At 37.5% G+C, this 27,799-nt stretch overlaps 1 protein-coding gene across 5 annotated transcripts; it reads left to right on the plus strand.

The window, feature by feature from the left end:
* The first annotated feature begins 78 nt into the window (after nucleotides 1-78).
* LOC106928176 (testis-expressed protein 2-like) lies at nucleotides 79-27,744 on the plus strand. 5 transcript variants are annotated; one of them, XM_015004254.2, is made up of 13 exons: nucleotides 86-366; nucleotides 1,116-1,207; nucleotides 14,998-16,511; nucleotides 17,560-17,760; nucleotides 17,996-18,332; nucleotides 18,439-18,680; nucleotides 18,857-19,021; nucleotides 19,264-19,363; nucleotides 22,835-22,961; nucleotides 23,785-23,892; nucleotides 24,029-24,238; nucleotides 24,659-24,779; nucleotides 25,031-27,744. In XM_015004254.2, exons 3-13 carry the CDS (start codon nucleotides 15,021-15,023, stop codon nucleotides 25,148-25,150), a joined length of 3,222 nt encoding a protein of 1,073 aa, XP_014859740.2. In that variant the 5' UTR covers nucleotides 86-366; nucleotides 1,116-1,207; nucleotides 14,998-15,020; the 3' UTR covers nucleotides 25,151-27,744. The 5 variants fall into 5 exon arrangements, with proteins under 5 accessions (XP_087858908.1, XP_014859740.2, XP_014859737.2 ...); XM_015004251.2 differs by having other exon boundaries at nucleotides 91-366; nucleotides 23,779-23,892; XM_015004252.2 differs by having other exon boundaries at nucleotides 91-366; nucleotides 1,119-1,207; nucleotides 23,779-23,892.
* The last annotated feature ends 55 nt before the right edge of the window (nucleotides 27,745-27,799 follow it).

The following is a 27,799-nucleotide window of genomic DNA, read 5'->3' on the forward strand; positions in this document are numbered from 1 at the left end:
GTTCATTTCAACAGTGTGGAGTAACAGTAAAGTAACTTTGCATTTTACATCTGCATCATCTGTTGCAGGCATGTCCAATCGCTCTATCGAATTGTCGATTGTTTATTCATAACGATTAAAAATTTGACCATTCCAGCTGCGGGTTTGATTGCTCTGGTCTGAGAAAGAAAAACTCCAGCGTATTTTTTTTTTTCCTTTAAGGAACTGACAGGGGTTTGTCAACAGGGGGAGAAACAAAACGAGGCGAGAAGACTGCCTTGTTCGTGGAGCTGGTAAACGTTATTAAACGGTTTAGTATCCAAATCTTTGCGTTCGTTTGTGGCTCTGTTCAGTGAATCCAGACCGTAATGGAGAACCCTCTACATGGTGAGTTTCGTCTGTTTTTAAACCAGCTTGTGAAAATGGTGAAGTAGTATCGGTCAGAGGAGCACTTTAAAGAGTAATTTGTGAGTTAAGTCAAGACTGACGCATTTTAATTGCGCATTAGTAATTCTTTAAAGGCTGTGTCGATGTCGAGTTTTAGATAGTGACGGTTAAAAGTGGGACTTTACATCATTTTTAGGCTTGAGCTAGCTTCTTCAAGACCACAAACTGATTTGACAAAAAGTTGTACAAATTATTTAAAGATTTAAAAAGTATATTAATAAAAGCCCACATAATTTCATCACGTAATTGATTAATTAATTTTGGTCTAATCACGACAAAGAGGGCTATTTGACCTGTCACACATGGCTATGGCTAGTTGGTGGTCCACATCGCTGTAAATGCAAAAGCAAGAATCACTAATGTCAGATTTAGCTGACATTTTAAGTGCTTCTTTTTGGAAGAAATTGGACCAACATTTTTAAATTCCGACTTTACAGTGCGCTCGAGTTTTTTGTCTTTGTGTGGGGAAAACCTTTTAGTTTTTGAACTAAATAGAATTGAAATCCTCTTAAGATATCTTGCGATATCACAGATCTCCATTTTGAATGGCGGTGAATGCAACCTGGTTAGAATATTTGCCATTTGCATCAACCCAATTAAAGTTTTTCAAAAACATTACATTTACAGGAATGTATAAGGATTAATATTATTAATTACTGTTTGTTTCTACTTTCAAATGTGTTTCTCAGAAGGTCCTTGAGCTCCACAGACATGAGAAACTTGACTCTGCTGCAGGCAGATGCGAGTCCCAGGCTGGATTGAATGGCCCCGAGTATCCAAGGTAAGCACTTAGCCAGTACATTTGAACTCATTATTGATCTGCTTCCTGTGCTGCAAATGACCAGAGAGGGGGCAAAGTCTATGTAGAGAGAGAGAGGGTAGATAAGAGATGTTAGGAAGGAGAAGCACGACTCTGAATAATGAAATGGTAGACTACGATGTTGAAACTCAGTGCCTGTTATTACTGTCAAGTAGCGAAAGAAAGTTAGTTTTGAGTCATAGACAGGGTTGGGTAATGTCTGTTTTTCCAAAAAGAAGATTCGTAAAAGATACAGAACAATTGTTTTTTTCCTGTAAATGGTGTGGTTAAATTTTAATTTTTCCCTTAAGCACAGACCAAAGAAGGGTAAAACTATATATATATATATATATATATATATATATATATATATATATATACTTTTACATTGCCTTGCAAATGTAATCCTACTCTTCGAATGTCCAAAATTACCTGTTGTACTTTGTGACTTTTCGAAAATATAATCAACCAATGATAAATGGTACTTAAATGGCAACATTCCAGCAAAAGGATGTATCATTTATAAATTCTTTTACAAATTAAAAATCTGGAAAGTGTAATGTGTGTATTCAGCCCTCCTTACTCTGATGCCACAAAATCAATGGCACAACTGCATAGGTTTGGTAGCCCACCTAACTGAAATGCTTTGCAAGGAGTTCATCAACCAGAGAGCTATATGGATAATTTTCCCTTCCCCCCAATAGTGCATAATTTAGTGCATTTAAAAAGTAGGCACTACTTTATGTCACATGTGTTTCTGGTGAAACGCATTAAAGTTTGTGGTTGTTTCAAGGAAAAATGTGAAAAAAGTAACATTTACGAGGATACTGAGTATCCTTTTTCTGTTTTTTGTAAATTCATTGGTCTCAGTGATAAAGCTGCTGAGACCAAAAGGTGTTAACTTTGATCTTATCGTTAGTAAAGGTGACTTATAATAGTGATGGTAGCAAAAAAAATAAAATAAAAAATCATTATAAATTAATAAAAAGTAAGACTACTGGGAGGCCAGAAACAGGACTTTTATGACACAGTAACTGCTTTTGTTGACTTATTAGTCACAACAGTCGCACACTATTATGAGGAAATAATATCTTCACTGGAACAGGTCAGGAAAGGAACTGAGAGAAAAAGGTTAAAGGAGGGAGAGAATAAAAGTAAAAGGACTGATTATGGTGTCCAAAGAGATGCCAAGGCAATATCTTTTCCACAGCAGTCATACAGAGGTTAATGGTGGGAGCAGCAGGCGCTATGAAAAGAGAAATCACACTCCGACATGACGCTGCAGCTCTGTTGGCAGCACATGGAAACAATTTTGGTGGAAGATTTCCTTCATTTCCTGCCACTGATGAGGTTTCAAATATAAACGGCGTGAATGATGATAATCAGAAACTGAGTGGTTGTCACATATGGAAAAAGTTTTGAATCGCTAAATATTGACAGTCCAAAACTGTAATAACTAGGGAGACAGCTTAATCACGATCTGTGCTGCCACTGGCCTCAAGCCCAAATTGACAGCCCATCTTTTATTGACTTTCTAAAGTTACCTGCCACATTTCTCCAATGCTTTCAAGAGGTCAAGATGCATAAGAAGTCAGCACTGTCAGTCCACCAGTCTGGGTTGAGACTCCATGGCAACCAATTGTTGTTCTGGCCAGTGGATGGTTGTACTCTTCAAAACAGGCATAACTCTTTTGTATTTTAAAATTAAAATTACTAAATCATCAGGATCTCTCACTGCAGACCCAAAGATGTTGGGCAGAATGAAGTTGGTCACCTGCTCTTAAACAAAGCTAACATCGTTACGAAGATAGCCAAAAAAACAAAAAGCACTGGTGATGATGATGTGTATTTAAAGGAGATGAACCTTGGCATGAAAAGACTGTGGTGTAGGTGAATTCTCCAGGTTGGTTCTAAGCTGCAGTCTTATGGTTCTGCTTCAAACACATCACTATCCCTTCGTTTTCACTCCACGCATAGCTTCCTCCACATCTAGCCATCTATCATCTTTCAAAAATAATCAGAGGCCATCATTATCTCCAATGAAACTCCTCACGAAAAACGTCCATTGTTCTTGAAGTCAAAATTTTAACTCCTGTGAAGCTGCTCGTCAGTTATGGCCCTTTCACTTCTTCCTAGCACTTGACTTTCTTTTTTATTCCAAAGATTATGGTAATTCTGAAACCACCTGATAAAGATTGTTTGTGATAGATGTTATATATTTAATCTAACAAACCAATAGCTGGAATCTTTCAGCAAATATAAAAGTGGAAATTGTTCGTTTGGGTGTACAACACAAGAGATTGCGTATTTTCCACTTGGTGAAATGTTTTTTCCTCTCTGGTCTGTTTTTCACCTCTGATCCAGATTTACAAAACAGGGATATTATCCTCTTGTCATATGCTAACTCTGTTTGGCTTCTGGCTCTTAAGCTTTTCATACTCTTCAGCCTCCTGACTCTTGCCTCATTTGGCCTGAATGAAATAGAAGTGGAGATTTGTTTTTCTAAGAGCATGGGATTTTTTTCTCCCTTTTTCCTTTTTCAAGGCCGCTCTTGCAATTACACGACAACCTGTTATTTATAGCTATTCTTGATGATGTTATCAAGTGGTCCGACAGTGTTGGAAAACCTTAATGGTATATCAACTAATCATGTTGAAATAGTTGACAGTCTTCACAAAAATGCAAAGCCATAAAGCCTAACTCCTTGTCACATGAATGCAGTCAACTTTTTTTTTTTTTTTTTTTTATCAGAGCAATGTCCAAGGCTTTACTAGAAATGCGGCCTTTGCTCAAATACACACAGAGGTGTGTCCATATCTCTATAAAAGTCTTTACAATCAGTAATGGTGACATTTGTCTGCAAAGTACTATTATACAGGCCTGTGCAGCTAAAGCTTCTTGCAAAAGTATTGATAATCCTTTAAGCTCCTTCACAGGAGTTTATGTCCTAAAGACATAAAATCTTTAGCACTTTATGTTATTGACCAACACAAAGTGGTGCATAATTGTAGTCTGAATGAAATTATTAGTTGGAAAATATGAAAAAAACTTTTTTTTTTAATCAGATGACCTCTGAGTCTATGTTTTGTAGCTACAAGCTTTTTGGGGTACGTCTACCAGCTTCACACGTTTGCAGAGTGCTTGCATTCCCTCCACATTGTTTTATGGCATAATTCAGCTTTATACTTGCTCCACACTTGTCTGCTGGGTTCTTTGGCCTTCATGGTTAACTTTGTTCTCTGTTTGTCCTTAATAAATCTTGGAGGCCTTGAGAGAACACCTGGTTTAACACCTTATTAGCAGGGATTAATCCAATAATATAATCCTGTTACAATATAAGCCAACATAATTTGATTTATTGGTTATTTTATTGCATGCATGTCTGTTTTCTATACAGGTGACTTCTGAAGTAAGTTGGATACACAAAATTTTATTGGGGGAGAGGGATATAAGATCAAAGAAGGCTGAATACAAATGCATGCCACACTTTTCAGATTTTCAGTTATGAAACATTCTTAAAATAAAGTTCTCGTTTCCTTCCACTTTATGATTATATGCTTATTTGTGTTGAATTATCACCTAAATTGCAATAAGATAGAAGGTGAAGTCTTTGGTTAAAAATTCTGACAAAATGTATAAAAATTTAAGGGGTCTAAATACTTTTGCTAGGCACTGCATAAATGCATATGACTCTTTGTTGACATGGCCTTATTTACACTCTTAATATGAGCTGATAACATCAGCCTACTTCTCCTTAAGCACAAGTGTAAAGGCACTTGTCCAATCACTGATATGTGGACTATTCCTTAGACTTTGTGAAACTGTGACTCTGTCAGCTTGCAGCCTGTTTTAGCTGCCGTCTCTGCCAGCAGCAGCCCTTGCATTCCCATCAGCGTAATGATCACTTGTTACCAACAGAAAGAGACAGACGTAAGGTAGGAGGTGAGGACATGTGTAAATATAGCATTTCCATAAATAAACTTTAATGGATTCTGGGACTTAAAGTAGAGTGCACACAGTGGTGGCAAGAGAGCAGAAATTCTGATAGAGATGAAAATTAAGATGTCTGACCATTATTACATATATATATATATTTGCACTTTTAATGTGAGCCCTGAGGAATGTTTTCTGTCTTTCATTAGACTTAAATTGAGCTCCTTTACAATTTCATGCGATCTTTCACGGGCCCTGATGAGGTGCTCTCGCACTTCACAGTTTGTTTTGGATAAAGTACAAATTTCCAGAATTTTATTCGGTATGCCATTTTGTTTTTTGCTGCATCATTTGTATGCATCATTTGAAAAAGCAGCTATCCAGTCTGTATTACGTTTAGTCATTTTTGAAACTGCTTTTTATTACTGAAGGAAGTCCCTTGGGGCCCTTACATGCTTGCTGTTGTGGAACTGAACTGAGTGGCACAAATTGTAATTACTCGAGACAGATTATTGCGGTGCTTTTGCAGGTGTGATGAATGTAACCAGAAACTGGAGAAATCCACAGCTCTAAACCAAGAAGGGAAACAGCCCTGGCTTTATTGTCCCATTGCACGATCTCATAAATGTCTGTAGTTTTCTTTTAATTGTCTGATTTTAGTGAGTTTGATGAATGCAGCATGTTGACATTAAGCAAGGCTTGGGAACTATTTAGAGAAACAAAGGAGTCTTTGTGGAAGGAAAGCAGCATGTTGGATCTGTGCTCTCCAGGTTTTGACCAAAGGGGGAGTTAATGGGCAGACAATTTCTTTAAAGAGCACCATTCCCATTTTGCCTTACTGACAGCCGAGTATTTAGTTGGATTCCTGCAACCAACAATCAGCCTGAAATACTTCACCAGTGTATTTCTTTTTACATTTGGAAGGTAGCTGGAAGTTTATAGTCAGTTTCCCTTGAACACATTGCATCACAACCACAACATTCAGCATATTTGGATTTTTATTTTTGATAGACCAACAAAATATAGTTGTTTGCCAAATAGATTGAGATCAATCAGAATTAACTAAGAGTTTCTGTGAACAACAAGTTTGAAGTCTTGCCACAGATTCTTCATTGGTTTTAAGAGGGGAGAGATTGCAGCATTCTAACACATGAACATACTTTGATCACGCTGCTGTTTGTCTGTCTGTATGTTTGGGGTTAATGTCCTGCTGGAAGATGAAGTCCAATGCCATCCCAAACCTTTTGCATCAGCTAACTGGTTGAACAGCTCTGTGTTTCTCTTTCCATCTTCTCATCAACCAGGTCGCTGTTGAGGGAAAGTGTCCCCCCAGTGTAATGTTGCCACTACCTTTCTTTGAGAGTGGGGATGCAGTGATAATGGTAATGTGCAATGTTAACAGAATGTCTACACATAGTTTTTCATTCGTGGCTTAAGTCATGGTGTATCACATGGGGATCCACATAAACTACATTGAGGTTTGTGGTGGTTGGAAAGTCACAGAATGGGAGAAATATTTCAAGGAATGAGAATACTTTTTGTGAACACTTTATTTGAATATGTAGAAATAAAAATGAAACAAACATAGAAGTAACGGAAGTTAAAAGGCCTGTTTTATTTTTTTAAATTTCATTGGGTCAAAACTCCTGAAGAGGTTTGTCTGGACGCTGCATTGTTCTTAAGTGACCTACAGGATTATTCAGCTGATGATGGATTAGTTTCGCTTCCTAACACATCATTTTAGGTGTTGACACTTATCAAGAGTTCCTACTTTCCAGATGACCTAAAACTATCAAACATGTCAGTTTGAGTAGCTTCTGGGAAAGCTGCCTTTGCGGCAGCAGATCTTTTACCGACGACATTTTGTTTTCTCTGCAGCTAAAGGCATTCATGCAAAAATAATGAGGGCTTGTTGATGTGTCTAAGCAGTTCAGCAAAGAGTTCATTATTTGACACCAACAAATCTGGGCTCCTGATCTGACATGGTCTGAAATGCAACTCAGTAAGCTAGGTGTATATATATATATTTTGTTTGTTTTGCTTGTTTACAATAGCAGTACTAATATTTAATCTGTAGTGTCTTGGTAATGGAAAGATTATTTGTTACCCATTTCTTTCTCCCCATCTGTCTGTCATCGGTTTCTTAAATCAGAAGATTTCTACTTCCCACTCGGTCAACACTCTGTCACATGCTCCACACAAGCTGTTGTGTTGTAATTCACAACAGCTGAGGAATTGCAGGCAATAGTTGAGAAACTTTGTTATCTTGCTGGCCATTTGTAGGCAAGTGATAACTGTCCAAATCTGTCACAACAGATGGCAAAGATTATTCCATTATCCTGTTTGAAATAATAATGGAAGTTGTTTTCTTCCTAGGTGAAAGTGTGTCCAGCTTTTTTTTTTTTTTTTTTTGTCAAATCTTTCAGTGGAAGAAATATTTCATGTAATGATGCAGCCAGCATGCAGCTCCTGACTGATTTTTGATTTGATTCAGATTTTATTTAGCCTTTTTTAATAATAGAGGTGGTCATTTTGAATGGAACAAATAATACGAGTTACCAGGTTATTCTCATTTGTGTATCATGTCCCTAACCTTGATCTGATTTTTAGTGAAACACAAAAGAAGTGCAATGCATCTCTTAGTTTTGATTCATTCAGTGAAAAAAATTAACTGTGATTTGCTCATCAACAAAAAAATCTGCACAGTACAGCAATAATGATTAGATTTAATTATATTCTTTTCATACGGCGCTTGTGTACTATTTCTTATAATACTTAAAGTGTGGATTGTACAGTTTATTGATGCTGTATTGAGACTACAAATTACTGAATCCCTAACTTTCACAGTTGCAAATGATTCAAGTATTTAATACAGTGATAATTATGTGTTTTAAAGATAAAATTAAGCACAGTTAGTGAAGCACATTTTCAGATGAGTTAATGCTGATGTCCACACTTGTAAATAAAAACCATATTTTAAAAAAAATTGTTTGTAAGGATGTGAAGCGGTTTGACCTAGTTCAGTCTCTCACTTTTTAGTCAGTGTTTGACCTTAGTTTAATAACATTTTTGTTTGATAAGCTTGCTGCTTATCTTATCTGGTGTTAGCCGATTGAATGGTGCTATCATGTTTAATAAATGGCATACTCATGCCTCCATTATTACAGATACAATCAGTATGCAAGTTCTTCGTTCTTCTGATTCGTGGTAATTATAATGAGACATTTGCATATCTCACTTTGCAATAGAAAGACAGCTTTACTATAGAAAACAGCTGAAAAAGTTGAATTATAAGTATTTTCCAGGTTTGTGGAAGCATTGATAAATAAGAGTATTGCCAATCCAATTCATTTGTCCAAAACTAATTTTTAAAAATGAAATGCTGATGATGTGAATTGTTTCCTTAGACATTGTAGGGTAAACACCACAATTTGTGTTCTCTGGACACTGCCCTGCTGATGTTGCTGGAGGAGTTGCTTAAGGTTTTGCAGTCAGTTGATACTTGGGATGATCTCAACACAAAACATTTTAGCTTGTAGTGTCACTAGTTTGTCAGCATTCTTAAGAACAGGTTTGGTACTGTTGGGCAGCTGGCTCCTTTCTGTTTGTCTCCACAACATGAAGTTGGGAAGGTATTGGTCAACTTATTTAATTGTTGACTAAAATACTACATCACATATGTCAGAGTCAAGGCCCGCGGGCCACATCCGGCCCGCGAGAAGGTTTTTTGCGGCCCCTGGGATGATCTTGATTTATTATTAGAACCGGCCCGCAGACCGCAGCAAGCCGGCACCCCGTCTGAAAAAAAATATCTTCCTTATTTGAACTGTAAGTAGTTCTTTAAATGTTCTGTGAGATGATGTACTTACCCATGTATCCATAACAACCGGAACTTTCAATATCCACCAAGTTATTGCCGAAATATACCGTCTATTAAACGAGTGCCCCCCGGTTTAATTACATTCTCTGCAGCTGCAGCTGCGAAGTTACCGTATTAACTAGGGCTGAAACGATTCCTCGAATGATTCGAGTACCTCGATTACTAAAATTCCTCGAGGAAAATTTACCTGCCTCGAAGCTTCGTTAATTTATGTTTTATTAGTTAGCGCACCGTGTTCCGGCCGGGACTTCATTTGCGTTGCGCGGAGCTCTCACTTCCGCCTCTGAGTTGTTGACAAAAGCTAAGTCTCAGCGGCATAAAGTCCAATCTTCAAGATTGGCCCGTGGGGATTTTATTGATTGATGATAATGCCCGACTTTTTATCGTTTTTGGGGAACCAATAAGCATCCTTAAAATGACTGGGGGAATGCCTGGAGTACGGCAGCATTTCTCCTCCGGGGCTGGTGGTTGAAAGCGAACGGCGGGAAGAGCGCTGAGGTGAGCGGATAGCCTGAACAGGGCGGGCGGCTGAGTAGCTGATGCTTACCGTGTAAATGTAGCTTTACCGACGAACCGCACAATAAATTTCATATCCCGGTCTGAAGAAACGGGTGGCGGAGCGCATCATACATGGCTGGTAGATGAGTTTCTGAGTGTGACCAGTGAAGGTGTCGTAAATATCCCGTATTGCTTCCCCCGTGTTCGTCCCCCGGTCTAACGGTTCGTCAGTCCGCTGGTCTATTTCCTCCCCTCCATCTTACGTTCGTTCATTCGCCCTCTCCTCCCAGTCCAGGCGGCATTTCCCGTATTTTCAAACCCAAAGCGTGACAGGTTAGGTGGCAAGGTGAGTTTAATTAATCTATTAAACTCACTGAAGATGAATACATAAACTAAAAGCTGGATTGTAGACATTTTTTATAAGCATATTTGTGAGCCTGCCTCTTTGTTATTAAATTCAATATAATTTCAGATTTTTCTATAACTTTTCTTCTGGTTAACTTAGAAAGTGAGCTATTATTGTTACAGGTTAGTTTTCTAAACTACAAAAAAGCAACTGTTAGGGATGCTCAAATATGAAAAATTGGACTGATATTGATATTTGATAGTAACACCGGTATTATGCCAGATTTACCAATATTTCATTTTACTTTTTTTTTTATCCGATTACTCGATTAATCGTAAGAATAATCGATAGATTACTCGATTACTAAAATATTCGTTTACAACAGCCCTAGTATTAACCCGATACTTGCTGGAAAGTGCAACGTCTCCCCTTTCAGAAACCGTTGGAATTTTTCCACTTAGCGCTACGTGTGGCGGAATTACGGTACTGCAAATTTAGATGTGTCGCCGGCGACACATCTAAATTTGCAGTACCGTAATTCGCCGGCGACACATCTAAATGCCTTGACTCTGACATATGTGGATTAATAGATTTTTGCACTTTATTTTATTGTATTTCAATCCAATTATATTTTAAAAATATTTCAGTTGTGTCTGTTGAAAATTAAAGATTACTGACAGAGCCATAAGAAAATATTGCTTTATTTATCTGATCATATTGGAATATATTTGTTAGGTTTTCAGTAGGTTCAATTAGGTTCACTAGACTATATGAGTCATTTAAAAAAATTTCAATGAACATTCGATCAGTCCGGCCCTCGGCTTGTAGCTAAATTTTTTATTTGGCCCTCCGTCCATTTGACTTTGACACCCCTGTACTACATGCACAACGGGGAGTGTAGTGGTGGGGAAAAACTGCTGAAATTATGTCATTTGAATCACAATTACACAATTTAGTAATACCTAGTGACCTTCAAGTGCAGTCATTGTTGAATTAGGAAAGACAACAGTTTTGGGAATAGAGATATTTAGTTCTAGGACTCACCACTCTGTTTTTATTTGTGTTGACCCATACTTTAAGGTTGCATTTCTACCTACATACTACACATAAAAATGCCTCTCATAGCATAACAGAGACAGCAGGATCAAAGTTCAGGTTTTTCCAGAGTTCCAACCTGTTGGACCTTACCTGTTTAAAAAAATGTGGGAGTGTTCAACCACATTCAGAGAGCATTCTTTACAAATGTGTGTTGTCATTTCTTACCCTTTAACATTTAATGTGGCTACACTATCTGTGATATTGGCTTAGCACTAAAGGGAACACTGAGATGTGAGACCGTCATTTGTTGCCCTTTCAGCCAACGCTCAGGACAAACCATTACCAGCCTAAGTAAACAGCAGGATTCAAGTAAGGACTTCCTCTAATCTCTCTCTTGGCAACCTCTGAAGTGTTTCCACACTTTTCTCTGCTCTGTGTTTTTATCGTGCAGTTTGCCTTCAGCAAGCTGCGTCCTCTTAATGTGGTGATGTCCTCTGAAACAGCAGAGCATGACATTTGAGATTCTCTACGGGAGCTAATATGTTGCATTTGTAGCAAGAAACGAGCAGCGTGACTCGCAGAAATAACCTCACCGAAAGATAATTGAGTTTTGTAAAGTGAAAGCTGTCTGCCTGTTTTCCTGTTTAAAGCTCAGGTGCATTTACAGAATTGTCAGGATTTGTAGCTGTAATGGGTAAAAGTTGCTTCTTGCGTTTATCTTTTTTTCTTATTTGATTAATACTATTTATTTTATCTACTGGTCATTTTCAGATAAATATCTACTGGTATGTATCTGAGAGATTTCCTTTTGTTCCACATATAACACTTTTTCCTGACGTAGCAGTTTCTTAAGTGAGGTATTGACATAAATTAGTTTCTGCTATAAAGACGACCCTGATTGATTTAGTTGCCAAACGTTTTCATCATTAAATATTGCAGTCATGATATTAATAACCAATGATACATTTGTTCTGAATGTCTCTGTCTTTTCCAAAATGTACTCCCCCACTTTCCCTGAGCTTGGTCACTGAGATCTGTAATGGATAGGACATTGAAAGTCCATCCGTAAGGCCAGAACCCAGATGTATAATGACGTAATGAGATTATCAAAAAATCAATATATGGCACCTAAAATATAGCAGACTACCAAGCATTGCATTTAAGCAGCTCCTTCCAGTGACAATATTAAACGCATTGAAATTGTGATAATTGCTATTTCATAAGGATGCGCCGATATATCAGTCCTGATTTCCTTAATTTTGGGAGATGGGTGATCAGCCGATACTTACATGTACAGTCAATCTTATCCACCGATCTGATCAGAATCTGCAAGGGTCTAAAAACTGACTACTTCCCTATTTTGTTCTATGGGAGAAGTTTGACTGATGAACCCACCCACCAGGTCATGTCTGCATGTTTAAAGTTAACAATAGTGACACCACTGTTGCCATCTCAGTAACTGTTGGTATATTTAGCAATATTTTAGACAAAATAAGTATCAGAAGGTGAGGCTTTTTAAAGATTGGTAATTGGCGAAGGGCCAGAAAACTGCACTCGGTGCACCGCTACTATATTGTATTTCTGCAGTCTAAAATGTTTTTAGCAGGTTCCTTTCCCTTATGGCGGGTTGGCTGTCAACTGTTAAGATTACCTTATGCTCTTAGGGAGGTTTATTGCTTCCCTTTTGCAGATTCAAGAGTTTTATAAATCTTTTCTTATTGCTCTTAAATATCAGAGTGTGGGTTATATAGCACAGCCGGGTTTAAGGCTCTTTCTGTTTATTGTCTCATAGGCAAAATCTCTCTCGGAAAAATGAGAGTTTGTAAGCAAACTCTCATTTTGCTTACAAACTGAGCTCCAGATGTTCTTGCTATGCTAAATGTGATTTAAACTTCTAGCAGCACTTCACCATTTTGTTTCTCAGCCATGATTGTTTAGGGAAGCCTTTGCATGGATGAGCGTCTGTGTAAATGTTCTATTTTTGGTTATTTATTAAGGAGTTAATATTACCTTTTTAAAAGTGTGTGTATAAAAACAAAATATAGCCAATTGCCTGAATTCTTGTTACTACAAGATCTTAACACATAGTTACTACTAGTAGTATGTCTTAACACATACTACTATGTGTTAAGACATAGTTACTACTATGTGTTAAGATGACTGTAATTGCCTCTATTTTGCAAGAGCGTGACGAGGGTGGGAGCAGTGGTACATGGCATGACATGATGGCCCATTTCCTCTACTTCCCTTTTGTCCCAGATCCAAAAAGTCTGAAAAAAAATGTGACTTTTAAAGTGATCTCACACTGGGACAAGTCATGTTACGGTCAGAAACATCCTCTGTAGTAAGTCAGCTGTTCCTGAACATCACATCGTAAGGAAAACTGTATGATGTTGGTTGGGTTTGGGGGTTGTTTGTTTTTGATTCACATATTGACTTCCTAGATTTCAGTTGACAGCAATGTGAGATTACTAATGAGTGGCTGTGAAGTTGTACTGTGAGAACATATGAGGCACAACAACCCATCAAGAATCTCCCCACATAAGCAGGATATGCGTTTCAATATGACTGGCATTTCACTGTATGGCTGTTTGGAAGAGATTTTTTTATTATTATTTCTATAAAAACCCAAGACGTTTCATTACTCTTATTTATATTTGAAGCATTCCCTTCATTTTTGCTAACCACAGTTGAAACTTTAGTTGAGTATTTTGATACAGGTCCAGTAATTTGTTCTGTCTCCATGTACTTGTATACATTGTGATCAGTATGTTGAAAACATCAATTAACATCAATTGTAGTTGTGCTTAAGTCTGCAAATTGTCCCAGATAATACGGAAATCAAATGTTATGATTATCAGAATGAACTGTGTAACCGTTTATAAGTATGCAGAAATGGGATCCATTCATTAAATGTGTTCAGTTCCCAAAAAAGCTTAAAGCAGGTGGTGGTAAATCGCATCCAAAAGCCAACTTTCAGGTCATATTTATTTAAACTGTGAATGTGTTTTGAAAGTGAGGAATGGGATAATATAACAGTTTGGCTAACTCACTTGTGGCTTCTGATAAGCTACATATAAAAGTTTAAAGTTTTGATTTACTTGCTATTCGGTGTTGTCAGGTTCTGGTTTTATCTGAAGATAAAAATCAAGTCCAACTTTAGCCCCCATTTTTTTTTTAAATATGCTTTTGGAGGATTTTCAGAATTGTGTTGACATGCTATCCAATTCCAAATGCCTACTACAATGGCTCATTGTATTGCAATGCACCAAAAGCTGACTAACTAGGGATAGAGGTGGCTGGCAGATTGCCTGACTGGGTAATGGGCTCACTCATGACCCATGTGACAATGAGTGGGTGAGTGGAGTCTGTAAATGAGTGAGCCAGTGTGACCTGCCACCTCCACAGCCCAGACAAAACACAAGGACATGAATGCCAGATGTCAACACGGTATTACCAGAACTCCATTTTCACAGAGATGCAAATAGAGCTAAAAATTTTAATATGAATTTGTATTATTAATCTTTGTTTGGTGTTTGAGAGAGATGTGGCCTTTTTTCTCAGCCTCACTAAAAGTCAATGGGAAGCTATTAAAACCTTACAACAAATGCTAACCTCAAGGAAATGGCTTTGCAATAGTCTGTTTTGATGGCTTAGCATTTTTAAATACAGATTTGATCTAATTTTTGCCTTTTAAGAATTTGGCCGTTATTTTTGGCTTAGTTATTAAATACGTTATAACTGGCATTTTATTACAGTGTTTTTTACTTGGGCTCATCACACATACCTTTTAGACAGAAGATGCCCATGGTCATATTCTGTCTATTTCTGCTTGACTATTGCATTTCTTTATATGGCCTTATTTAGAGTTTTTTTTAGCCTATATGTCCTGTACAAGTTTAAACTAATATGTTTGTTATGAAAGGCAATTCGATAATTTCTTTGTCTTTCAATAAAATGTTTCTGTGATTTTTGTTGGTACAACTGTAGAGATAAGTTACACTCATCTGACATTACTGCATTTCAGTGGATCCAAATATTTGAATATTCACTTTAAACTCTGTTTATTTTCTGCAGACTGACTCAGTGGGTGTACTGAAATGACCAGCCAGTATCCTAGCCATGGAGCGAAATCCACAGATAAAAAGCCATCTGTCGTGGCCCCTAAACTCCATGTTCAACGATCACCATCAAAGGAGGCCATTACCATCCACTTCTCAGCTCTTGGGAAGGAGGATGAAGAGGAGGAAGAGGGTCTGTTCATCTCATCCTGTCCTACAGCTTCAGCTCCTCTGGACGACTCTAATATAGTGACGGCCCTGGAAGCAAGTGAGGAAATGTTTGATGGGGCATCTCTGGATTCGGCAGCCAGTGGTGCTGTCATCCCTGAATACTCTAAGTTTTCTCCCAGTTCAACTAATCACACTAACCGTTCTCCTACACAAACTCTGTCTTCACATGTCCCTGAGCAAAAGGCCTCATCTGCCAGTTCTTCTCCCATAAAATCTCTGAGCTTTCCCTCCACCTTGGGCTGGGGAAAGTCATCTTCCTCAGACATTGAGTCCGGTGAAGGGCCCTCCTCTGCTCTAACATCCTCAGTTAGACACAGACAACTCATGAAAAATCTTGTCAAATCTTTATCATCGGATACATCCCAAGACTCGTCCTCTTCTTCCACCTCATACCGTCTTCCAGATTCTCGTCTTAACCTGAATCTCTTAAAGCAATTTGCACAGTCAAGGATGCCGTCTGCTGTCGTGGCATCAGTTAACGACTCTAAAACCGCCCCCTCCTCGCCGTTGACGTCACCAGACAACCGAAGCTTCTTTAAGGTCTCGGAAGTCGAAGCTCGATTCGGAGACACTAAGCGGCGTCTCACGGAAGCCATTTCCGAACCGCTCCAGCTGCTCAGCAAGATCATGGATGAAAAGAGTGGTGGTGGCATTTACTGGCCTAAGGGGCTTTCTGCCAGTGCCACAGAACTCTCCACCATCAGTTCTGTCTGTAGGAACCAGGAGAGCATCAGCAACAACAACTACTCCATCAAAGAGGAAGATGGAGTTGATGTTCAGGCAGAAAGCCCCAACAGCTGGACCTCTGTTGGAGCCGAATCACCTGGTGAGCCATCTGCTGACACTAAAAGCCCCAACAAACTATCTTTACTTTCTTTGTCTGCGCTGGCAAAACAGGAGGAGGAGGACTTCTGCATTTTGAACAATGAAGACTTTGAGACTTGCACTGACACAGAGGGTGATGGTAAAGAAGGAGCTACTACTACTCAAGCTGACAGTCAACTCCCACAAAGTGGCAGTTTGGACCCAAACATTGACGATAAATGTGAAAAGTGTGAGCAAGCACCTAATGTGCCATACCATATTCTCGCCCTCCTTATTCTTCTGGTCTATGGATGCTTTGTATTGCCAATTCCAGGCTATATTAGAGGAATGCTAATTGGGATGGTGGTAGGGTTCTTTTTGGCCCTCGGTGTCGTTTGGCTCACAGGGCCAAAATCACGTCAACATGAAAAGAGACATTCAAGAAAGCTGTCGAAAATCACCAGGTTGGATGTTAAAGAGCCAGAAACATACAAGGTGGGTTATTTCCACTTTTTTTTTTTTTATTTCTTCTATGCTGTTGCCATTTTCCAGCTCCGCAATAGTTTACATATATATATATATATATATATATATATATATATATATATATATATATATATATATATATATATATATATGCAGAGATCATTCAGTGTCCTGTACTCTAAAAAATATTTTTTTTATTTTGAATGTGGTATCAAAAAACTAGATTGAGTCGCCACATTGTGCAGTTTGGCTAAATCATTTTATTAAAACTTGTTTCAAAGTGGTCAGATAATAGGATTAAAATATTTAGAAAATAATTGCAATAATGAAATGCTTTCTTTAAAAAAACATAACTGTGACTCAATTTAGCTAGATAAACTTTAAAAGGCATGTATTAACATTTTTCTTGCAGCTTTGTATATTTATTTGGAGTTGTATAATAATGTACTATTATGTTCATTTACATTTAAATTTGATAAATGTGTAAGAAAAGGTAGCACAAAACCACCAAGAACAGTCAAAAGTTGTGAAAAGAGGGCTGTTACTAATGGCATGCCAAACTCCTCATTCATGCTCACTGGTTTTTCGTTAAATAAAACAGTGATGTCATTCTCCAACTGGAATTGGAGATAAGGTGAAGATAAACATGAGTTGGAAGTTAGGTCTCCAAGCTACTGCCTGCTGCATTGGAACATTTGTCCTAACAGAGCAGCAGCCTCTCCACAAATAAAAAACAAAAACTCTGTGTATTTAGTTCCTCATTTCAGCTGCAGTGTTGCGATCTGTATTAGTAAAATAGCTGTAATGGTAAATGGCCTGCGCTTGTATGTGTGCAGGGAAAACAGAGACTCTTTACGCTCCTCTATGTAAGAGTCCCCAACAGCAGTCCTCAAGGGTTGATGTCCTGAAACTTTTAGTTGTGGTCTTGGTCCTTGGGCAAAGACTCTGTTGATATTTAACAGGATCTTTGGGTTAATGGTTTGGAATTTTCTGATTTCAGCCCTAATATAGTGCAGTAAAGCATCATTTATATTCAACTGATTTGTTATTCTTTCAGGGCTGGATGAATGAGATATCGAACTACGACCCAGAGACATACCATGCCACACTTACTCAGTCTGTGTTCGTTCGTCTCGAGGGCTCCGTCATTCGTCTTTCCAAACCCAACCACAACATTTCCCGCCGTGCTGGACACAGCGAACCAAAGCCTGATGTGAGCTTTGTCAGTCAGAAGATATATGACCTTCGCAACAGCAAGGTATGCTTTCACACTACTGTCTGACCATATTTTCAAAATATAATCTTAGATATCCCTACACCTTTGAAGATTATCTTTAAAGCACTTCATAAACTCTTTAAAAACCAAATCTGCAAATAATAGCTCACTATGTGATAACTTCCATTGGAATTATAGCAATGATATTAGCTTTTTGGAAAAATAATAAATATATGATGACCTGAGAAGTCTGTTCCCCCCCCAAATCTTCCCTCAGGTCTATTTACTGCCTTTAAATCTAGCCAAAAAGAGAGTATGGAACAAAAAATATCCCATCTGCATTGAACTTGGGAGACAAGATGACTTCATGTCAAAGATAGATGAGGCAGATGAGGACAGGTCGGAGGATGGCGAGACTTCGAGTGCTGGGATTAATCAACAAGGAACCAGTGAAGCACAGGACCAGCGGTTCTCCCTGTCCAAAAGAGACCTGACCATCTTCCTGTTTGGGCGGACGGGGAGGGAGAAAGAGGATTGGTTTCAACGATTCCTCTCGGCCTCTAACGTCAGAGTGAATATGAAGAAAGTACCTTCTGTTGGGATCAGTACAAAACGTCAGAGACTTTATTTTTTATGACTTATCTGTTGATAATTTTCTTAATCCGTAAATTAAAATCACTGTTAGGATAACTTAAGGTGGTAATCTGTAATTTGTTACAGCCACAGCCTCGTCCTGTCAAAGCTCAGGAAGTAGCCGCACCTCTATTGACGAAGCCATGGCACCACTGTTCAAGTCAAGAGACTCCATAAGCTCCCTGACTTTACCAGGGAGTTTCAGGAGCAAGCAGTTTTTAGAATACAGTGTATACATGGCCTCGTTGCTGCAAAAACACCAGGCAGACAATCTCACATCTGCCGGCTCTGCTCAGAGCCCGCAGAGCAGCCCTGGAGCTGATAAAAAGGTAAGGCGAGTTGATTATCTTTTTATAAGCTTAAAATATTTAGTTCTCTTTTTAAGGTGATAAACCTGTCACCTCATTTGCAGTTTGTGGGTTTATAACATGAAAGGTGCAGGAGCATAATAAAATGCAGCAAGTTGAATGCTTCATTCTCCTGTTAACGGGAACTTTGTGTTTAGGTTCAGAGCAATACATCAGCTCAGGAGCAGCTCAAGGGACAGGAAGAGGACTCTGTTGCCTGGGTGAACGCAACCCTTGGCAGACTCTTCTGGGACTTCCTGACCGAGCCCTACTGGTGTGAACAAGTCTCCAAGAAGATTCAGATGAAGCTCAGCAAGATACGAGTGAGTGTAACAAGACCTGGGACAAGCTTTTGTTCTCGGAGTGCAAAAAAATTCCCTTTCTTTCCCATTTTAATGCCCTGTTTGAACTTCAGTAAGTCATCTCTAGTGCATACAGATAGCCAAATGCATTAAGCTGCTGTCATGTGAATGGCTGATTCACATGGCATTGTGCTTATGAGCATTTACCTGATGAAGTTCAGTTGTTGATGGAGGTTCAGACTGTATGCTTGGGTTTCTTTCAGCTGCCTTACTTCATGAATGAGCTAACCCTGACAGAACTGGACATGGGGACAAGCACTCCCAGAATACTTGGAGCATCTGCACCTTCCGTTGACTGCCGAGGCAAGAGATCGACCACAGTACACACACAGACATACACTCATAAGGGTTAATCATACCTTTCCACAAACATTTCAACCTATATCTGCTCTATGATAACGCACATCGAAGAAAGATGACTTTATTTCTTTTTGGTTTGTAGTCGAGTTGCAGATTTTGAATTTAACGTGTTACAGGTTTTGAGTCCCACAGTGTTCCTCATGTAACATTGTCACAGGCTTATCTTTCCATATGCAAATATTGTTGAACAGTTGCTTTGACAAAGCTACCCCACTGTGTGCAACACGCTAACAGGCTCCTATTGAAAATGTGTTTGAAATGCCCATCATACCTAAGCTGCATTAATTCAAAGTAAGAATATATAAGACTGTGTTTTACTGGTTGTAAAATAGTTATCCTTTATTAGAACAGAAAGTGTATAAATATACTGAGAAAAACATGTTGTGACTTCTGAATTCACCAGACATTCAGAACCAACCATTAAAAACAGACAAGATTTTTATTTTTTTATTTTTTTTATTTACAAGTTTAGTAATGTATGCTTTGGCGCTCCTCCCTGAGCTTATCAGGCAATCAGGTCAGAGAAACATTGCTCTTGTGTGTGTTTAAAGTACCTGTCTTCTCTTATCTAAGGTTGCTGCTACTTTGTCACTGTCTGACCAGCAGTACCTCAGGGCTTTGTTTTATGTTGTCCTTTGCTATCACTTGAAAAGCTCTGCATGGCTGCATGTGTTGCAGAATGAATGTAAATGATTTTACAATGCAGTGTAAATGCTTTCATGTAGATTCTCAAATTACCATACGATTGACAGAAATATGCTGCAGTGTGAGCAGCTCAGAGTTTTTTGGGTGCAGTACAGACTGGCCATAAACACAATAACCAGGATGTGCGCCTGTGTAATTAATGTGTGAAGCTTAAACCTGTACTGAGAATATGGGACTTGAATTTTCACTACAGACGAAAAAGTGTTGATGATTTGGAGTTACTAATGTCTTAGTGAAAGTTTTTTTTTTTTTCAAAACATTCAGACTCAGAGCAGAATGAAGCTTTGCTTCTGTTTTGTCATTATCCCATACAGTCTGTCCTTTCATCACATGTATGTTTGCTGCTCTGGTATTTTTTCCTCATTCTGTATTCCCTTTCCTTTTTATCTTCCTCTTTGTGGGTATACTCTCTTTACGTCTCAGTTTTCACTGTTCTTTGCACCATGAGTCACTGCCTCATTTTTATCGCCACAGCTCTCGTATAACCCTTTAATGAGAGTAGGAGTTGATTGCATCGCTAACCAAAATGGCAACTGCTTTTGTTTATGGTTTGAAACGGTGTGACCTGAAATGCAAGATAAAAATTCATTCATGAAACGTAGACCATTGTTCTCCCCTTGAGTTTGTCTACATCTATGTTCTGACTAACAAAAACCTCTTTATACTTGTGGGATTTTTTTTGTTTTGTTTTGATTTTTGATTGAACCTTTTCAGAGAGAGTTTATTTTTAATGGCCTACCAAATCCTCCAACTCAAGCAATTCAAACTATATATATTTAAATTTTCTTTTCAAATTTCAAGCGGCTCTGTTTTCCTGGAATCTCAAGTCTTCCCTTTGCTTTTCTTTCAAGCTGATTGACTTTTACTGCTTTGCGTGCAAGCATCATGAGCAATTTAACTTTTTCTTTAATTTTATAATTTTTTTACACCATATGTAACCTCCACTAAATATTTCTTTGGCCATTGTTCCATACAGTCTGTCCTTTTATGACATGTGTATTTGCTTCTTTTGCCTGTATTTTTTCTTTACACCATTTTCATATCTGAAAGCATACTTTCTCATTAATTTTCGATCCAAGCTAGGTAGAACTCTCCCACTTTAGCACTATGTACCATGCAGCCCTCCTCCACCAGTTTCACAGTCAGTCAAAACCCACCAGTCTGAGCAGAGCAAACTTGTTCTTCCTGCCTGACTGCTTTAATGAGTTTTTTTCATCTATTTTTACATACTGCTTTGCCAAACCTTCACTTCTATCTTTTGCTTTGATTTTTTTTTTGCTCTACTTTCTGTTCCTCTTTGTTTTTTCCATTCCTCCTTTCTGACTTCTTTTATCTGGCTCACCTTGCTTCATAATTCAGCATGAAAACAAGATCCATTCTTATCTACTGCTGATCCAACCTCATCAGCTTTAAACGGTTTTTCAATTGTTTAATTTGTTTTCAATACTATTATTAATTCTTCATTTTATTTATATGGACTTTGTCAAACCTCTAGAGTGCTAGTGGCGGAAATGCTAATTACGTGAATAGCAATGTCTTTAAGCTATTGCTAGCAGTGACATCTAATTAAATTATGTTTTCTTAATGGCAGAGAAAGTGGAAAACCAAATATGTAGCCCTAAATGCCTGTTTTAATATTAGGTTTTCTAATTGGTTTATGTTTTCACTCTTTGATTTATTATTTGTCATAATTTGCTGCCATCAAGTGGAAGAAACATAAACTACAACTTTGCACAGTCCACCTCATACTGCTTTTTTTTTTTTTTTTTTTTTTTTTTTTTTTAATACAAAAAATGAGGACATAATTCTGCCTAATCAAAAAAATACAACAGAAATATATCTGTAGCACTATTAAATCAATCATTGTGACTGGATGTTGGTGACATCCAATTTTTTTGTCATTAGGGCCAAAAAAGTTTGATCGAAAGCACTTGAGGATTACAGAAAATGTATATAATGAATCAAAAAAGTATCTTAAAGTTGCAGTATGTAGATTTTACTTAAAAAAAATGTGTGTGTATATATATATATATATATATATATATATATATATATATATATATATATATAATATATGTTGAAAGTATAGTATGAAATGATAAGTGAAAGAGATCTTAGTGCTGTCAATCATGCTTTTGTGCATGCCACTCTTTCCTCCTCTTGCTGTCCGCTGCGAAGAAGCTACACTGACGAAGAGTTGTTTCTTTTCAGCTACTCCCCATCAGAAAAGCCTGTCGTGACTGCTCAGGGTAACGGCGGATAAACAGTTCTGTAATAATGAGTTCTTTATCTGCTAGTGGGACATTTAACAGCAATAACGTGCTGCTAAATGTCATAAACAGTGTTGCACAATTGCCATATTAAAAGAAAGGCAAATAAGTTTGCAAATTTTTGGCAGGTCCATTATCCTCGTTTTATTTTATTTTATTTTTTACACTTGGCAAAAAGAGTATCATTGCTGTATTTAGCCAGGTTTAATCAATGACAACTTAATTGTGTTTTACTTAAAAAAATACCTAATAATACTGTCTGTAAAAATGTAAAAAGTGTTCATGTACATCAATCGCCTGTGCTTACAGGGCATATTGTGGTCAGGGTGGCTGAACAAATTCATCCAAATCAATAGAGTGGGAGGAGTGTTGCTTTATATCTATCCCTTGTCTTCTGGATCACCGTACACATTTCTAATGAATTATTTATATTTATTAGGTCTCTGGTTTGATTTGGAGATCTCCTACACCGGCTCCTTCCTGATGACTCTGGAAACCAAGATGATTCTCAATCGACTGGGAAAGGAGGAAGAGAGTCTCCGCTTGGGGGAATTGGGCAAAGATGGGTAAAATGGAGGACAACTGTCTTCACTTAAACATTTCAGAACAGTTTTGGCTGCATTTTTGTCTCAATCTACGAAATTGTTTCTTCTCTAATTTTTTACTAATTTTTCCTTCCCTCCTTTGAAACTTGTTCTTGTTCCTGCTTCTCCTTCTTCTTGACTTCTGCTTTTCTACGGCTGTTAATTGGATGTTTCCTCCCTTGGTGAGTTCTCCTTAACATTCAATCTAAATGTACAATTAACCAATGCCTTCATGTGTTCAGTAATTTATTTCTTTGTTCTCCATATTTTCAAAAATGTATCTGATATATTACTTCTGAGTAATTAAAACCTTGCAGGACATTTAAGTGTTACAGACAGATTCTTTCAAACTGTGTTTTCCTCACCTCTGAGTGGCAAGACCAGTAAAATACAATTTGTTTAGCATCCCTCGTGTTTTTTTTTTTTTTTTTTTCATATTTTAGAGCCAGGAAAGCTAAAAAAGAAACTTAGTACGATGAACTAAACTAATTAAAATCAGCCTTTGCATTGGGTTCTGAAGCATATAGATAATTTAAGATGCATGTTTCTGACATGAAAAGAGCTCTTAAAGTTCCCAGCACTGAAGCTGGAAAATTGGAGATTGACGTCGTCTCCGTAATGGTGATGGCTTGAAGCATGTCTTTCTGTATGGCTAGAGAATGATACCTAATCACATCTTTTTAACCATAATTAAACCATAAAAATTCTTCACAATCACTTCATGGTTCTTTTGCAACTTGCATACAAATATATATGTGTGTAGTAGCCCTGATCCGTTTTGGCTTTTGGTTGCTCCCAGACACAGGCCTCGGACCTACTGCCTATCTGCTAGTGATGAAGAGTCATCGAGTGCAGGGTCATCAGATGAAGAAGACAACACAGACATCGCAAATGATCCAGCTGGATCAGAAAGGTACCACTAAGCTTGTGTAATACTTTCTGTTACAGTTTTGTTATGCAATGTAATGCCTTGTGCGATGTCCAAATCAATTCATTAAAGAAAAAACACAAGTCAATAATAGTTCTTTCCTTCTTTTTGTTGAATGCAGTCCAGTGGGTGGACGTAGACCGAGCAAGATTATCCGCATTGTGGATAAGATTGCCAAATCTAAATACTTTCAGAAGGCCACGGAGACAGAGTTCATCAAAAAAAAGTTGGAGGAAGTGTCCAACACACCCCTCCTCCTCACTGTGGAGGTTCAGCAACTCAGAGGAACTCTAGCTGTCAACATTCCTCCTCCTCCCACTGACAGGATTTGGTATGTAAAGGCAGAATCATCTTACTGTTACAATGTTCAGTAGGGTGGTCTCCACAGCAAACATCCATATTTTGTTCAAAGGGGTAAATTGTTACGTCTTCATCATCAGTTTGTTTCCTACAGATCAAAAAAATCAAGTGAACAAATGGATTTAAGATGACTCCTAGTGGTGTTATCATCCCTCCATTTCTGCAAGGAGTTGCTGAAATTACAAATCTGTGTTTATAAATGAAGAGAAATTAACAGGATGTGTTTGTTGTCAGAACAAGTAATTGCATTCTACTATACAAACACCTGTTTAGAGCTTAAGGATTGTATGTCTGCCCCCTGGTGGTAAAGGCTTTTTTCGTTTAACAGGTATTGTACAGTAGAAATTCAAAACTTTTGAAAGTGAATGAATTTGAATGTTTTCTTCTGAAGGTACGGCTTTAGGATACCACCTCACTTGGAACTGAAGGCTCGACCAAAACTTGGGGAAAGAGAAGTGACTCTGTATCATGTTACAGACTGGATCGAGAAAAAACTGTACCAGGAATTCCAGGTAGTATTGCATACAGTGGCTTGCAAAAGTACACATAGTACACATTGGCCCTCTAGAATTGTGTAAAAAAAAAAAAAAAACATAAGTATTTCACGTTACAGTTGTTGATGTACTGCAAATTAATTCCTGAGATAATCCATGAAATATTACTTGTGTGCTTTTTAAAACCTTTAGTTCACTCAAATTATAACTGATTCAGTCATAGGCATGACAAGACACACAAAATGTTCACAAGATCTGTACTTTTTCAGAAAATCCTTGTAATGCCAAACATGGATGACGTGTGGCTGACTTTGATGCACTCTGCCATGGACCATCGAACAGCTGGCGGACCCTTAGTCAGCTTCCCGGGAATCGAGGAGATGTCCTGACAGCAGCCATCAGCCTTGGAGATCGTTTACAGTATTGCCTAAAGCTTCTGGAGTTTCATAATAAAAGTTTAAGCCAAAGTCTTCAGGCGCTGTTGTGAGAGAAAGACAATCCCCCACAATCGGTTACTGTCTGGCCTACCAGAAAAGAAATGCTACAGTTTTCTAGGAACCAGGTTAAGTTGACCAAGTAGAAACTAATGGCAACATGTTGCTTGCTGCTATGTTAACTAGTACTCCCTACAGTAAGGAACTCATTGGTGAGTGACAGTTATTTGAAAGTGAATCATGGGTTGGCTCTTAGCTGATTCCAGTGCTCAAGGTAATAAGTAGGAATACGCTCTGATTATTGTAAATATGTCCTCTAATCAGAAAGATGGAGATGCATTCACCAGATACCTTAGTTAGTTAGCTGACCGAACATGAAGAGGAGCACCGTATGTTCTGTTTATTTTGCAAGAGACCTGAAACCTTTTTATTTTTTGATCAGTTATTAATATACAGTATTTTTATTTGTTGTGACCAGACCTGAGCACCCCGTACAACTGCCAAAACTTTCTTTTAATTTTATATTAATACCACTGATGCTCTTATCAAACTGTATGTTAATACTGAACAGCTGAAGTAGTAAGGATATAATCTGCCTTGGAAATTCTATATGTGTTTATTGCACAAGCACAACAATGCCAACAAGTGCTTCATAGACTAAGAGACTATATTAAAAAAAGTATACCTGAAGAGTACAATGCCTCAAGAACTTGGTTGAATGTATATCAGGAGGCTTTTGGGTCCATTTTTTGGTAGCTGAAAACAGTTTTTGCCCAGATCAAGTTAGGCTGGGTTATGCAAACAATTGCACAAATTTGTTTCCCTGCCCTCATGACAAACACCATCTTACTTTGCACATTTTTTCCCCAGATGGTCAGCAAAGCTAATGAAGTAGCACCTGATGCATTTTTATCATACAGCACATGTTGACATTGGGAGAGAATGTTGTTGACCAACTTGGAATGTGCTTTTTAAAACTACCTGCCATACTGTATGTAAACAGACGGTACACTCAACACAGAAAGCATACTTCTTGCCAAGAATGTAGCTACAGGTTCCATTTTCTGAAGAAATGTTTCTAAGCCAAAGTCCTGTAGGGTCAGATTCTTTTGTGTGCTTAAATCAATAAAGCTTTGTAGGTTCATACTGAAGAGAGCGCTATGAACTTGCATCAACTTTGTTTACAGATGTTCTTACAGTTTGGTTTTATTTTAGTTCATTGAATCACTGTGACAATAGTTATCTTGGTAATTTTCTTTTACTTTTTGTTTTCAGTTTACATGGTCTTTTGAAGATGCTTAAAGTGGGTTCTGGCTTCAGTTTTTTGACTTTTTGGTATTATGAGAATGAAACAAGATTTTTGAGGAAATATTAATAAAGATGTGTAATTTGGATCTGTGAATTATTAATTACGTCTGACAATGTCATTTAAGGCCAATATTCAAATATTATGAAGGCTGAAAATGATTCCACTTGTATCAGCCTTATTTATATAGCAAACATAAATCTGTTAATGATAGCCTTGTTGTTTGGCTTACAATTTACCCTTCTGAATTTGTTCTCATGCCCTTTTATATATATTTATTTCTAAATTGTGTAAACATGAGGGTCCTCAGTCAGAGGCTTCTTCAGAGTTGCTGTAATATAGAATCCTATAGGAAACACAGACGAGCAACTACAACTATGAAGAAAATTGTATGATTTAAGTTGCAACATTTAAATTCCCATAAAGTGATGAAGTATTTTTAAATTGAATTAAAAATGAATCAATTTTAGCATTAGCTACACTAATGCTAAAATTGATTTTTAGCATTAGTGTAGCTGTTTTTATTAATGTATTCTGTCTGGAAATTATAATACAGTTTAATGAAATCCTGAACCAATTTGTTGGCAAAGAGTTTACTTGAATATAAACCAAACCAATAGGGACATTGCAAAACTTCACCAATCTCATTGCATCTTCTATATTGATGGATGAATTTTCACATTAAGACCTTAAAGCTGTCATCAGTTCCTAGTACATTACTTGGAAAACTATTCATACTACGAATTACTTGAATGAGACCATTAGTCATTAAAATACTTTTGTATACTTTTGTATTTCAATTCATGGTGTAAAATTATGGAACAAGTTAAATCAGGAGTTAAAACAAAGTTAAAATTTAATACAATTTAAAAGGAAACGGGTAATTTTCACAAGATATAGAAATGTGGGAGAGAGTTAGCACAACTCTGTATGCCAATTGAGGCTTAAGCATATGAGTGTGAGTGGGTATGAATGCATATATTTAGATGTAAACCCAGATAAAATGGAAAATTAATTAACCTGCCTTTTTATTATTATTTAATAAAGGGTCCATCTGAAAATAGTGTATGAGTTTATGGGGTAGGAGTTCATACGTTTCTCACTTCTTCCTACTCCTTTTCGAGCATGTTAATATTATTGTGGTACAAAATATGTTTTTTTGCATTCCTTGTTCATGTGTGTAATTTTGTACTTAATGTTCGAAATAATAAAAATAAATAAATGTAACCTCTTAAAGCATGTACTTCAAGTATGGCTTTAGTGTTTAATAAGGCAATTCATCTTTTGCAAAACAAACA

Source organism: Poecilia mexicana, unplaced genomic scaffold, assembly GCF_051168715.1.
Source record: "Poecilia mexicana isolate PSO_F unplaced genomic scaffold, ASM5116871v1 scaffold_1, whole genome shotgun sequence".
NCBI lineage: Eukaryota > Metazoa > Chordata > Actinopteri > Cyprinodontiformes > Poeciliidae > Poecilia > Poecilia mexicana.

Coding starts and splice junctions, on each gene's coding strand:
- LOC106928176 (XM_015004251.2), top strand. CDS start 15,021: ATGACCAGCCAGTATCCTAGCCATGGAGCGAAATCCACAGATAAAAAG. Junction 23,893..24,028: donor GATCCAGCTGGATCAGAAAG/GTACCACTAAGC, acceptor TGTTGAATGCAG/TCCAGTGGGTGGACGTAGAC. Junction 24,780..25,030: donor AACTGTACCAGGAATTCCAG/GTAGTATTGCAT, acceptor GTACTTTTTCAG/AAAATCCTTGTAATGCCAAA.